Raw genomic sequence first — 15,562 nt, 5'->3', positions numbered from 1 at the left:
CTCCAGCATAGGCAGAATTCAACATCAAACATGTAAATTGTATAATTTCGAATTTAGTAACATCTACCAAAAACTATTGATGGCAAATAAAAAAATTAGCTTGATTACCTTTTAATCGGAACTCCTTGCTTATCTTTTGTTGACTAGATACAGAATATACACTTTCGGCCTACACACGGAGATAATGCTAAACGTGATATGAGGTTTTCCGAAATAAATATCAAATATTAGTGATAAGCTTTGTATAATTCAATACCACAACATAATACAATTACTTTGCCATTTATTTAAGGCCAATATTTATAGAATTGTTTCAGATATGATCATTTACAATTAACCTAACTTCTATGATATACATATTTAGAAGTTGTAAGAAAACATATCATAATGATAATGTGCTTTGTTTTTACACTGTTTATTCAACAACCGCACAAATATAGATCAAAACAGCTTTATTGTTTTACACCTATTCTCACAAGATAGGCCCAAGTTTGAAATTTGAGTGTCTCTGGACGATAGTAAAAAAATATACTATGAAACAGATGAGTTTTGTAATTTTTTCAGCATTGCATGGTACCTGCCTTTAAATCATATACACAATAGCTTTAAGAAACTGGTATTTAAAAAACGAAACGAACAAATAATATCAATTTTCAAGCCAAATACGCTGTCGCCGTAAAGGGTTACATGATTTAACACACGACTGCTTTATCATTTTGTCACAAAATGAACACATCTTTAGTATTTTTTGTTTGAGGACATATTGAAGTTTGTCATCTAAAATAAAGTCTGAGAGAAACACTTTGCATTCTTCTTTATTAAACAAATCTGTCTTGTCTCCAAATCCAATGTAATCTACGTTACTTAGTTTGCGCAGAAAAATACACCAGCAATAAACATATTATAAGTTGTTTAAACAGACGAAATAACTAAAAAAACATAATACAAAAGATATGTGATATAATAATGAACTCAATTCATAAAATTTGTTTACACCAAAAACACAAACTTTATATTTGTAAAGTAAAGTTAACACTGTAATCTACGTTACTGCTATTACTCAAATACTGTGGCATCGAGAGCTCTTTTTTGACCATCAATAATAAGATAAGACTTGTACAACATCTAATATTTATTTAATTTATAAAAGTTTATTGTTGGTAAAAATTTTCATGCTCATGATAATCAGGGTGTAATTTACGTGATGTAATCAACTTTACCACTGTTCTTCAATTTCGGCAAATAATTTGATTTTTATGTGTGAAATAAGGTTAAACTGTTTTTAGGTTCCGTATAATAAACTTCTGGATCAATATACACATAGTTGTTTCCCTTTGTTTTAAGTTTGCCACTTAGTTTCGTCATTTTCGTCTGCAATTTCGGTACAGAAAAACTATATCACTTAAAGTTCCTGCTATCTTCAGGAAAACGAATCAAGGTAAGGAATAAAATATTTTTTAATTACAGTTTTTAAATAATTAAATTATACATCTTAAATGTCGAAAAAATTGATGTAATACCCTAATCAATTCAAACATATGTCGCGAATATTTGTGACATAGCCCACTAAGTTTATATCATTTCTATCTTTTATTAGTCTCCAATTTTGCTTACCAAAAGATTTTGTCAACAAATTTTTATTACAACATATCTACAAAGATACTTTTATGTTATCAGCATAATACCAGATCATCTAAAATTTGATAAAGGTGTTACAAGTGTAATTCAAATGTTGGTAACGTAGATTACTGAAAAATCAACTTGTGTTATCTGCAACACAAATAAGTAGTTTTTCTCCAAATAATTTAACATGTTCCTATATTGTGGATCATTATATAGTAGTTTTATGTGATAAAAATGTTTGTTTCTAAAAGAAATAGTATAATTTAGGTATAATTAAATCATTTCTAAAAATGGTAACGTTGATTACAAAATAGGTAACGTAGATTACTTTTTCTTTGTTTCAGCAGGTATGGGTAAATCCCGAGCTGAAATACAGCGAGCCTATCGTGAGAGGAAAAAGGCATCTGAAGGAGAAAAATACTTTGAAAAAGAAAGAAAAAGAACAAGGTCTTACTATGTACCAACAGTCAAAAGATCCAAAAAGGATCTAGCAACAAGAAGAGAAAAGGTGAGAAAAAATGTCCAGAAATATAGACAAAGAATGAAGGAGCTTGAAACTCAAGAACAAATAAATCAGTCAGCCTGTATGCAAGAAGACGATAAATTGATTGTTGATGATGAAAATGGCGTCAGCTGGAGCACACCAAACCCGAAAATAGTTGTTAAGCTTCCATTTTTCGATCCAAGACAAAGAACAAGAAGAAGAATAAGTAGAGTAGTTTCCAAACAGAATCGAGAGATCGAAAAATTGAAATTTCAAAATGAAAGCCTTCAGAAAAGGTACAAAACTGTTTCAAAGAGGTATCAGCGTCTTAAGAAAAAGACAGATGACCAACCAACACCTTCTTCCTGTAATAGTAGTGTTAACGAAAATGAGATGATGCCAATATCACCAAGACAAAGTACACCAAGAAAGAGAGTAGCAGAAGAGTTAAGAGAGGCTGGTGTTACCCCAAGGAAAGTACCACGGAAAGTGCGTAAGATGTTACTGCTGGGAAGTGCTTTAGCTGAAGAGGTCAGTGGTGCTAGAAAAGATAATGGCAAAAAGGGTCGAAAAGTGATTGCAAACATATTATCTGGTAAGATAATAAAAAAGTATAAACTAAAATCACTTCTAAACAAGAACACAGGTATCAACCGGAAAACAAATTTCAATGGGTCAAAGAAATGTGACAAAGTTCCTCGTCAAGTCAAACAACCAATTGTAAGAGAGCAAATCGCAAACAGAGTGGTCGAATTCCTTAAACGAGATGACAACAGTAGACTACTGCCTGGTAAAAATGACAAGGTAAAGATAGAAAAGGAGTACTTACAGAAACGTGTCTTGAATGACAATTTGACATTTTTGCACATGAAATACATGTCAGAGACAGAAGAGAAAATATCATTCAGTACTTTCTGTCGCATGCGGCCAAAGTCAATTTCACTTACAAGGTATATTACGCGTAATCAATGCCTTTGTCAAAGACACCAAAACATGGCCCTAACACTGAAAGCTGTCCGAACAAGTTGTGCTAATGTCCCATTGAATCCGGATGAATTTATTCGAAAGGTAGATGAGAACACTGATTTTCTAAAACATACTTGTCAAGAGTTTCCGGATACCATACAGCATAACCAATGGAAAAAAGTAACATTGGATGATGGGAAAAAACGAACAAAAATTGTAATGTCTGAAGTTGACAAAGAGACATTCCAGAAAACATTGCATGAACAGGTTGCTGAATTTAGACATCACATTCTTTTAGTAAAGCAACAATACAAAGCTATTGGTGACTTAAAGAAAAATCTCCCTGATGGCCACGTACTTGCACATATGGACTTTGCCGAGAATTTCTCTTGCACAGCTGCCGACGAGGTCCAGAGTGCGTACTGGAACCAGAATTCTATTACGCTTCATCCAGTTGTGGTGTATTTTAGAGACAACGGGGAGCTTAAACACATAAACTACGTATTTGTAACTGATGATATTGGCCATAATATTGGCTCAGTGTATACTTTTATCAAAAAACTTATTCTGGACTTGAAGCAAACTCTCAAATGCAACCTACGTAAGGTTTACTACTGGACAGATGGACCCAGCTCACAGTATAAGAACAAAACAGCTTTCTTTATAACCAGTAACCATGATGAGCTGCTTGGACCCAAAGCGGACTGGAATTATTTTGAATCCGGTCATGGAAAGGGCGCCTGTGACGGCATAGGTGGAACTGCAAAGCGAATGGCTGACCAAAGCATACGACAGGGTAAAGTGTCCATTCAAGATGCAACAGACTTCTATAAATGGGCCAAAGAAGGTCACAAGACAGCAAAATACATATTAGTAAAACCAGACGAATGTAACAAGAGCAGAGAAGAATTGGAAGTGATCAATAAAATACTTTGTCCAGTTAAAGGTACTATGAAAATACATCATGTCAAAGGAGTTTCAAAGGGAGTCGTACACACCCAAACAACATCATGTTATTGTGTAGATTGTATAAATGGATCACTCCACGTTGAGTATGAGGAAAATCTACTACTGAGGGAAAAAAGAAAACCTGAAAAGGAATCAGAACATGAAAAGTGTGAAGAAGAAAATATTGATTCACGTGATAAACCATCCTTAAAGATAAACTTGGAATTAGATTCTGGGAGATGGGTTGCAGTGATATATGATCATGAGTGGCACATTGGGCAGATTAAGGAAGTTGACAACGCTGATGATGATTGCCTCGTTTCATTCATGCAACGACTGAAATGTAGAGGGGTGAAATTACCAACCTTCAAATGGCCGAACAATGCTGATGAGATATGGGTCAAGTTTGAAGATGTTCTACTTTGCATAGAAGAACCATCTAAAGTCGGTCGTAGTGGGCGCTCATTTACCATACAAGAGGAGGAGATTAGTATGATTGAATTAAAGATATCTTCTTTAAAGAACTGATTCAATAGCTTTGTTTGCACCAAAGTCATTGTTGTTTGACTTTAAATAAATCTCATTTTGAAGAATAAAATGATGTTTTAGATCAGACATTTATATTTCATTTTAGAGTCGAATGATTTTCTAGAGCATTAAATAAGACATTAACATTTTATTTTTGGACACATTATTCATCCTCAATATGAGGTAATCTACGTTACCATTACTAGTTAATTCTTGTTCTTTGTTCATTTGTTTTATTTGATGTTAAAGTAAAAGTTTTAAAACCTGGTCATAGACTTTGTTACATTTTGTATATATGATATAAAACATACTGTTTAAATGTCTTTTACAAAGTATTTTGTGGCCTTCAGCTATAAGTTTCTTATAGAAATGTATAAATGAGTATGTTTGAGTATAAACCTTTCGTTATATTGTCTCAGTCGACGAACACATTATTTATCGTTACATACAAGTTCATTTAAAGGCAGAAAATAAAACTTGGCTTTCATTTTAACTTCAACTTCTAACTTTTAATGTTGCCAAGTTAAAGGTGCATACTTTGTAATCTACGTTACAATTTCCTAGTTGTATTTGTATTGTTTAATGCTACATACAAAATATATTTTGAAATCAACAATTGTTTTAATCTTGATATTTGATGCTCATATTTCATATTAAGATCAGCAAAATAACCACAACAATGAGTTTGTTTATGGAACTTTTATTACTGATGAATATGTTTTCCGGAAGTTCTCAACCTAATTTAAAGGACAAAGTTGAAGCTAAGTGTACAGTATTATAAAGACCAGTGCATGAAATATGTTATGTTACCGTGAAAAATTATTTATCAAAGTGACTAATCGTATCAAGTGCGTAAATAGTATATATCAAAATAACTTTAATATAATCATTGATTTATTTTAAGTAAAGGTAACGTAAATTACGCTTTGCAAAAGTATTCAATTTGCTTCAGAGACTGCGCTCTCGATAATAATCGTGTTTGAGTGCTGTAACTTTGCCAGTATGCCAAATACATATTTGTTTAACTTCTTATGTCATAAAACATTAGTACAAAACAAGTTCAATTTCTAACATTTGGTCTATGTAAGATGGGCCTATCTTGTGAGAATAGGTGTTTAATGGAGAAGTGTTTATCTTAACCCAAAATTGAATTACTATGGTGGACCAGGTATAGACATATGATTTTATAGTATTGCCAGTTTTGCTTTTAAATCCGATTTGTCGTTTAAAAAATGATTCTTAAGAATTTATGACGTTAGACTATGTAATTTTGGAAAACGTAAAAATCTTAGGCAGTGTTTCCTGTTTTTTGCTGTTGATGTTTCCAATACTATCGTCAATTTTTCTAAGAATTTGAAAATAGTTCCGTTTCTGGATGTTTCAAGAAATATCAACTATAAAAGCCATTTCTTTGAAAAAGAATAATATTTTCTCAAATAAAACATAATGAATTCTTAATGACATCCGCGAATTGTTAGATTAATATGAGGTACAAAAAGAATAATTATCTTATTTAATTTGACTTTATCCCTCTTCAAATGAGCAAATACGATCTTCCAATCATATGTATTGCATGCACGCGTGCTTTAACAGTAATACATACAGAAGTGAAGGTAAACAATATAAGGTGTTATAAAATCATTTAAATATTTTGTCTGACAAAATCATTTCCTCCTCAACAAAGAGCATTTATTGAAATATATAATGGTGGTTCATACAATGATAAAAAAACGAAAGTACGAGTTGTAATGTTCGTTGTCCTTTGGAATATAAATGTATCGAACAAGAAAAGAAACAATTTTATCAATTTCTTGCAGAATAAAATGACGCATTAAAGATGGCGCGTAGATGTTTTTATTCAGTAACTTAAACATCTTTACAATTAATCTTACTTACTCAAAGACATAGCGATGCACATACAAATGTGACATCTGGCTTTTTACCAGTCTGTTTTTATATCACTGTATTGTTGCGGAGGTATTGAGACTTCTCTATTGCAGAATGCACGAGACTTTTCTTTCTAAAATATTTCAGTATGTGTATTAAATCGAGATAAACAGCTTTCTATTAAACCATAATTATTTCAAAAAAAAAAGGAAAATTAAATGAAGCTTCCTTTGAATTAAGTAAAATATTCTCAAAACTGTCATACATCTTGACAACGAACGTAAAAGTTTTAAAGATATCCTTTTTAATAGACCATTATTAACGAATGAGTGCTTAAATGGATTTTCTGTTATCCTGTGATATATTAAGTTTGTTAGAGCATTTGCTTGCCCATATTACATTATCTATTCAAAATGTATAAACGTAAAATAATTGATAAAGAATAGAATACAAACGTAAGAAGAAACATATATTTTGAACAAGTTGATTTATTTACTGGCCTAGATAAAGACGTGTTTCTGCTGATTAGATACATTGTGATAAAAGTACATCACTTCTGTGAATTTTCGTGTCGTCTTGTTTATTATTGCACTTTAATTTAAAGATGCAATATGCTCAAATTTAATGTAATTCCTAATAAGTTCCTTTTAAAATGTAAAATAAAAATCTTTTTAGTGCAGACAGGGAAGTTATGTTACTTTTTAATATTTACATATTAAGATATGTATACACGGTTTGAATAAACAGTGTCATGCTTTTACAGAAAGATCAAACTAATCATGTTAAAGATACAATTCTTTTATCTATGAAATTTATCTCGATCTAATACCCAATACTTTAAGGAAGAATACATTCGCATTCGTGTGCAATCTGGTAACGCACACACACGCACGCACACACACGCACCAACGCACACACACACACTTATGTAGTATGTTTGGTTTAAAAAAAAGTCTTCGTGTTATATGTTGAATTCTGCTTAAGCCGGTGCTAGGGGGCGTGGACGGTAACTTGCACTTTCCAGTACCGTCCATGAACAGGCTCAATCAAACCGAGCATGCAACATTTTCAATTTTGTTGTGTTGGACTTTCTTAAGGGATTTTGTTTTTCTCTATTTTATTGTCACATCAGTGTTTTTTGTGCCGTGTGGCGGCTGTAAAAAGTCTCCCCGTACATTTAATCAATGATGTTATATTTTTGATCCTTGAAGATCGTTCAGCACGACATTATTGATGTGTATACATGTTATGTGGTTCTTTTAGTTTCTTCTGTTCGGCCATTTTTAACTTGGGTGGTTCCAGTATTCCTACTTGAATACTGTATAATCACCCTTAGGATATGTTGTCTGCTTTTTAAATTTGTCTTTTGACGTCTTATCTGTGATATGCAGGCTTCATAACCTCAGATCCCCTTTCAAAATTCCATTTTATTTAGTTCCGCCCATTGTTTTCTCGTTTAGGGCAAAAGCATTCTTTTACCTGGGAACCATACGCCGCTTTTCATGGAATGCCACTCCTGTGTCACATTGAAAGTTCCACAATAACCGCCGTATGAACACATCTGCGGATGTTTCTAAATTCAAAATTTTACCATTTTCGTGTTAAATGTTGAATTCTGCTTAAGCCGGTGCTAGGGGCGTGGACGGTAACTTGCACTTTCCAGTACCGTCCATGAACAGGCTCAATCAAACCGAGCCTGCAACATTTTCAATTTTGTTGTGTTGGACTTTCTTTAGGGATTTTGTTTTTCTCTATTTTAGTGATGTATGACAATCAGAAATCATATCATTCACACATATTGTTTTTATGATAAAAAGCCTAAGAACCAGAGATAAAAGAAAGAATAAAAAAACATTCGACTACTGGGATGTTCAGTATCTGATACTATACTCTGTATGCTTCTAAATAACAATATTAAACATTTTTATCTTTTTTGGCACGCAAAAGGGACTGGGATTTGCTTCTCTATAAATAAAATAACATCTTATTTCCTTTACGGCAAAAGGTGTTTTTCAGATTATAAAACATTGTGTGTTAGAGTGAAAGGGCATGTACTTTTCCAACACGACATAGCTGTGATTCTTCTATAAAAGTTTCAATTCCTAACGTGTTTCTTTTGTCAAAGTAAACACTCTATTTAAATGTATTATATGATTTGCACATATGAAACATTTGTTTGCCATTTCGTTCATGTGATTAGAAGCTGTACAGATTAAATCTATATAACACTTAAAAGGATGAATAAGTATTTGGCCAGAATTGTCCGTTCGTGATGTTTCAAAAGCTTGATGTCAATGCCATTTTATGAAAAATCGTAGTAAGGCGATTATTATCAGGAAAATGTTTTATGACCGTCATACATGAAGATTATTTCTTCATAAACGATATCTTGAAAACTGCTCTGGAAGGACACCATTAGAATAATCCCAACGGGGTAATTGCCTTTTATTAGTAGACAATATAGTATCCGTAATACACAAGAGAATTGTAAAACATGATATTCTTTCAGAAACGCAATAACTCACTCAGCAGTATGCACACTACGAGATGATTATTAAAAGAACATTTCATGTTTTAACAGCATGAGAGTGGATGGAGTTTGTACGATCATTAGCAGTTATTGGATAGCAAAAAATGATAAATTATTATTAAGTTTACTTTGTAAATCAAAGGATACCTATGCATTAGAAGGTATTGTCCTTGATTAAAGACATTCTCGCCAAATTGAGTATTCTTCGAATATGACATACTGCATATAGCTAAACTTTAACATTTACAGTAAATAAAGTTCATGCATATAACATTTGAATTATTCAATTTATCAAACGAGTTTTTACGTTTGAAACTGGTATAAATTTCCTTTTGTTAGTATATGTTGAATATCCGTCCTTCGCATCATAGTAGGGACATTTTACAAAGTATAAAGATATCTATATATTATTGATAATATATATATTTAAAAACTTTTTGTTACTTTATACTTAAAGTTCAATTTAAATTGAACGTACTTGTTTCTGTACCTGAAATAAATATAATGTACACTTGAATTGTTGCTCGCATTTTATATTAAACAACTACATATTCTTGTCATGCCATATTGTGAACCAGATCAATCATTAGTTAGATTTCCTTTTGACATACATGTATTTTATTTAAGACTATGTAATTGTCGATGGTATTCTGTCGTTATTTAAAATACTTTTGAAAGTCATAAATTGGTGGTTTTGCAATTGTTCACCAGACAAAAGTAAATGCAATCGTGTTCGTCTTGTGATAGATTTATTACTAAGTTCGGTGTCGTTTTGATTTTATGATATAGAAATGGTGTAATTAGTCGATTATTGTCAGGAAATGTTTTAAGACCGTCGGGACTGGACATAATTTCTTCGTGTTATAATCTAGAAAATTTCCTAGGCAATATTCATTAGTTACCTCCCTACAGCCTATTGCAAAAGGCTCAGGAGACTATTAAAATGCTTGTCTATTTAAGATAAATTATTCATAGTTAAATGCAATCGAACAACCAACAAAGCAAAGCAGTAAAAACTTTTTAAACTTTAGATATACATATGTGTACATTTTCAACATCCATTATTGCTATTGTAAGTTTTTAATTCTTCGATAAAAGCGTAATAAAAATGATATATAAAGAATGTTAAATCATTTTAAGACCTATCAAATGAAAATATATTGCAACAATTTCAATTTTACCAAAAGCATGATCAATTTTGTTATTATTGTCATTAATATGGATAGTACCTGTACACGTTTTAGATTTATGATAATGATAATGAATTGTAACAATACAAGACTTTTGAGAAAACAAATAACTTGTGGTAACAACATTCTTGTATTTGGGAAAAACACGGAGAAAATATGTGCAGCTTTCTTACTAAATTATAATTTTAAAGTATGTTAGTAAGTTCTGAAAGAATGCATGGCGCATTGCTTTTCATCCAATGCAACAAGATGCAAGTATTTTTTAAACATATATTCATAATCAATAATGTTTTTTATTTAGAGAACGTTACACATAAAGAATATACAACAGCAATCATATATATCTTATTTCCAATGTGGTCTTCTGAATTAGAAAAATATAATGACTTAAACATGTTTGTTTGTTAGTTTGTTTGTTTGTTTCATTTCACGCCTTTTCCAAACAATATTTCAGTCATATAGGCGGGTAGTATACTATGTGTAATTTCTATTATAAGATAACTCAATTTGTTAATTTAACTAAAATATCAAAGTGATTGACTCATTGACATACTTTCAACAGACACTCAACTTAACAATATGTTTTGTATTTTTTGAAACATTTCAAATTGTCAACATTGCGATTTTTTAAATATTTTATTATTTATTTTAAGATCCTATTCCTATGTATGTCCAAACTTTTTTTTACTGACTTGAGAATTCTAAATACTAACGTAATGTTTATGGTTATATAACTATACTAAGCTTACATTAATTCTCATATTATTATAGATGTTTAAGATGATGGACACGAAGGAACTGTCATCCTTATTTTCTAAAATGTAATATAAATATTTAACTTTTAACACATCGTTCGAAGTTTGAATGCAAAACCCCTTCATGTCATTAATTATTGATGTCAACGTTGTATTAACAATGGAATTTGTGAAAGCTCCATATACATCTATCTCATTTCATTAGGTACTGTAACCTCTTTTTTCTTTTTCTATTGACCAATACATCCATAAGAACATTTTCTAGAAGCAAATATTTTGAGTGCTTATGATAATATATGTCTTTTATCGATGACCATTATTTTAATGCGACACAGGTCCGAAAATAAGTCAGTATGTAGGTGTAGATGGATATTTTAGAGAATTTATTATCTTGAATATCTACAACCTCTCAGGTAAAATAAATAAATAATTCGAGACAGTATCTGCCCTTACAATACATCATAGCCAAGCCTTATTGTGCCTCTATCACACCTAGATCCATTGACAATTTGTTCAATTATTGTAGCAAATTTCTTTGCTTACTGACTTATTTCTAATGAAACAAATTAATACACAGGGTTATCTGATTTAGATTAAACTAAATATTAATTTCAAATGATCTTTTAGTTGCAGACAGAAACTGTACAAACATTTTATTATTTCATAAATTAACATCAGGGCATATATTGGGGTGAAAAATTCTGTCTGCTTCTCCTCTGCAATTAAATCTAATGTCCAATGTCTCTAGCATACGTTTTTCATACGTGACAAACTAAATTGCGCAGAGCAATATAACATTAACCTTATGCAATGTCCCTAAAGGGATAAAATGTCCACACAATTAATTGTCGTCTGACAAAATATCGCGTGTTTATGGAGCTGGTGTTCTAATCAACTTTCTGTCACGTTCATACCATATTGCCGATATAAATAGACGAAGCACTTTCAAAGTTAATACACGTATTTATAATTTATATGTTTTATTCACATTGACGCTATTTGAATGTTTCAAACGAAACAGTGTTTAGTGTCCGCTTCATAAAATTTTGCAATGTAAAATGTTCAGCATAACATGCCAAAATGTTAAACGGAGGAGGCTAGATCTTCTGACAGTGTCATATTAACCTCTTCAAGATAAAGTGCATAAGTCATATCATATTCCTTTTATTTGGAACGTTTAATGCTTTAAAAACAAGTTTAGCAAAATAAAAGAATAAAGTTTATAAATGTAGGAATTTCAAATAATGTCATCGTTATTTTCTTCATTATATATTTCTTAGCTTAAACAACATGCTCAATTACAGCTTAATCTAGAAATGCATTTTTTCTACAATTGCCATTTGCCTGAATTCCACACGATTCATCGTTTTTAAAGTAATCCAAAACTACATTGTTAAAACACTTTCAATATAAATATATAAATAGCTATCATTATGATCTTATCATAAACAAGTTTAAATAAATATGTACATTAGTTATAGCCTTTTTTATTTTGGAGAATAATTAATTCAATGTTAAACATTTATCTCATTTTATTAACTAAAAGGATTATTTACAAAAATATAGGCTATTTAATCATGATTGAGAGCACTAATGTTTCAAATAATAATTTTATTTATTCGTTTTGACATTCGCAAAATGATAACAATAATTCTTTATCTCCCCAATACTTTTTACTATTTTATGACTTACATAAGTTTTTTGACCAATCCCTCAGTTTTTAATGTTCTTGGCACACATGCAATGCCAATGCAATTAGGCAGTAGACTGTTAATATGTTGATTCTATAAAGGATATTGCTAATTGCTAGTACTTTACAACACTTTTCTTGATTTGAACAGGTTTAAATCACATCTAGTCGAATTGTATTACACAATATTTATCAAATATACACTGCTTAAAGACCAAAATTCCGTTTCTTAATTATGGATAAAGTCATTAGAGGCATTTTGTTGAATCTTGCTATTTCCCATAACATTTGCCCCATAACATACGGTATATTTTAGGAAAAGCAAATGTTCCATAAAGCTTATAATGTTTTAGCCAAGACGTAGATGGTAAAAATGTTTTATATTTTTCCAACTTATATCTGAAAATGTTTCCGATTTAAGTTTTTAGAATTCACACACATGAAGACTGGTTTTGGGTGCAGGAAAATATATGTCGTGTTAGACTGTGAAAAGGGGCCTATTATACGCGCATGTATTTATTTAAGATAAAAATGACCATTTGTTTCAAAACAATCTGGAAACAAAGTGATCCCTCGGAAGCATTTACCACAACAAAATTTCATGAAAATTGCAGACTCGGTTTGATTGAGTCTGTACATGAGGGATAATGAATAGGTGCAACATCCCTCATGTCCCCTCGCACCGGCCTGAGCAGTAATCAATTCTCAACCCCTAATAGTGCTGGCATCAGTGATTTCGAAGGACCAGAAAAATATAACAACAATATAACATCAAGTGAAGTTCGGGGCATCTTTTTACAGCTGCCACACGGCACTTCAAATCTGCTATTGTGAAGTATAAAAATCTGATAACAAAGTGATCCCTCGGAAGCATTTATCACAAAAAAATACATGAAAATTGCAGGCTCGGTTTGATTGATTCTGTAAAGAAGGGATAATGAATAAGTGCGACATCCCTCACGCCCCCTAGCACATCTTGAGCAGTACTCAATTCTCAAAACTTAATAGTACTGGCAGCAATGATCCCGAAGAACCTTTGTAAAGTGCAAAGGTCCAAAATAAAAACAAAACATAAATAAATAATTCAAAAATAATTCCTTTAAATATGAAATTTTGGTTATTAAAATTTCGGTAAAAAATGCAAAGAGGTTGTGACTATAAACTATATTAATGATAAAAATTTTATTTGGTTCAGTGGTAATTTTTTTTAATATTTATGATTTAATTTATAAAAGAATAAAGGTTATGAAAAGCTGATGTCCATTGGTGCCCATTGGAGTCTGTTATCTTTAAGGAAATTAACACATACATATATCGCTCGAACATTGAAGCCAATTATTAATTTTATCTTTAAATATGTATTGACCATGATAAGCATCCATAGAGAGAGATTTGGATTGTAATCCAGTGGTCGCTTTTTCGATCCTTGGTGAACATTTTCCCGTGAAATTTTCATCTCTGATCGGACATTGAATCTTGTGGTAATTTTTCTGTCACCATTAATCAAGAAACAAAGATTTATATTAACAAATTCAAGTCAAGAATAATCTCCCTTTTAGTCTCAAAGTACATGACTATGAAACATGTGGATATACTATATCCAGATACAATATGACAAAGCGAACTTCCGGTTGCACTCTATCTGCCGATGAATAATGTTTCGATTTTCAGCTTGGTTAAGTGAGGTTTGATAAAAAGTACAAACGTTTTCGGTTAGAAGTCGGTCATTTGCGGATAAATTGATGATGCCTGATCAGTTATCCGTAGCAAAGCATGCTCTGAACCCTTGTTTCTATAATACGATTCGTTTAAAAATATGTTAAACTTTGGAATGCAACGTTTCATTACAAAGTTTAGTTTTCAAAGTGTCTTAGCATTCCTAAATAAAGATAATTTTGCTTTGCTTTTTAAGTAAACAACACGTTAAACATGACCCAGACACATTGTCCTTGTTGGTTTTGATCAATGCATTCATCTAAAGAGTCTATTTTGCGTTTGCGTTGGCACAACATCTAAAATGTGCAGTAGCTAGATGAAAAGGACTTTACATTAAATATAACATAAGTGCATTGTCGAATAAATGCCACTGTAATGTTCTCAGCTAAGCTATTTTAGATTAGCATCTTTATTCCCTTTTATTAAATGCCATTCTTGTCGGGAAAATCGATGTTTTTAATCTGAAGTAATACTGTTGCGTCCTAAAATAACAGCGGAATGGAAACTTATTACAGATTGCTGAAATTATATTTGAATGAAAACAATATAAGCATTTCAAAATGAATTACAAAGCGGTTTTGTGTTTTAATTTAGATTTTTCACTTACACAAGTGTTTGGTTTAAAGTAATCGGACTAGACCTTAGCTCAGCGTTTATATTTTTCCCAAAGCAGATTTTGGCCTATTTTAGCTGAACTTTTCCCGGTATTGAATAAATGACAACATCATCTTCACTGTACTTTTGTAAAATTTAAATATCATATACAACAATTTAAAGTATGTTAAATTCAGTCATTTGTAATTTTAAAAAAGGTAGACTCTTCATAAAATAGATTTAAAATCAAAATGGAGTTTTTATCAAAATAAAAAAAAATTTAAAAAGAAATCTAATGCAAGAAATGTCCCGTTTGATACTAAGGTTTTTGATAAGGCAAGAAATAGATATGCCATAAATTACGTCGTGGAAAAGTTAATTTGCTGTTTAAGTGTAGAGACTGAAAATTCTATTAGAAATAGTTTTTTTTTTTAATGAAAATTCTTTAAGAAAAAAGATATAAACAGGCAGATCTTTATCAATTTTTGAAATTTGGCACTACGGAATGTCAGACTAATGAAGAAGGAAAAAAAAACACAAAAATAAGACACTGTCTTTAAATTTTGTGCCCCTGGAATAAGCCATATTTTTAAGGACAGATATCTCAAAATAGAGATCGGCCGCTCATGATTTATTTCCACTTAAAATGTT

At 31.2% G+C, this 15,562-nt stretch overlaps 1 protein-coding gene across 1 annotated transcript; it reads left to right on the top strand.

Moving 5' to 3' along the window:
* Positions 1-469: 469 nt before the first annotated feature.
* Positions 470-5,655, top strand: LOC132724071 (uncharacterized). Its single transcript, XM_060708886.1, has one exon. It carries the CDS (start codon positions 1,973-1,975, stop codon positions 4,547-4,549), a length of 2,577 nt encoding a protein of 858 aa, XP_060564869.1. The 5' UTR covers positions 470-1,972; the 3' UTR covers positions 4,550-5,655.
* Positions 5,656-15,562: the final 9,907 nt, after the last annotated feature.

Source organism: Ruditapes philippinarum, unplaced genomic scaffold, assembly GCF_026571515.1.
Source record: "Ruditapes philippinarum isolate M1 unplaced genomic scaffold, ASM2657151v2 ctg835_1_1_1_1, whole genome shotgun sequence".
NCBI lineage: Eukaryota > Metazoa > Mollusca > Bivalvia > Venerida > Veneridae > Ruditapes > Ruditapes philippinarum.
The sequence above is the reverse complement of the archived record's forward strand: the minus strand, read 5'-3'. Positions and strand labels throughout refer to the sequence as shown.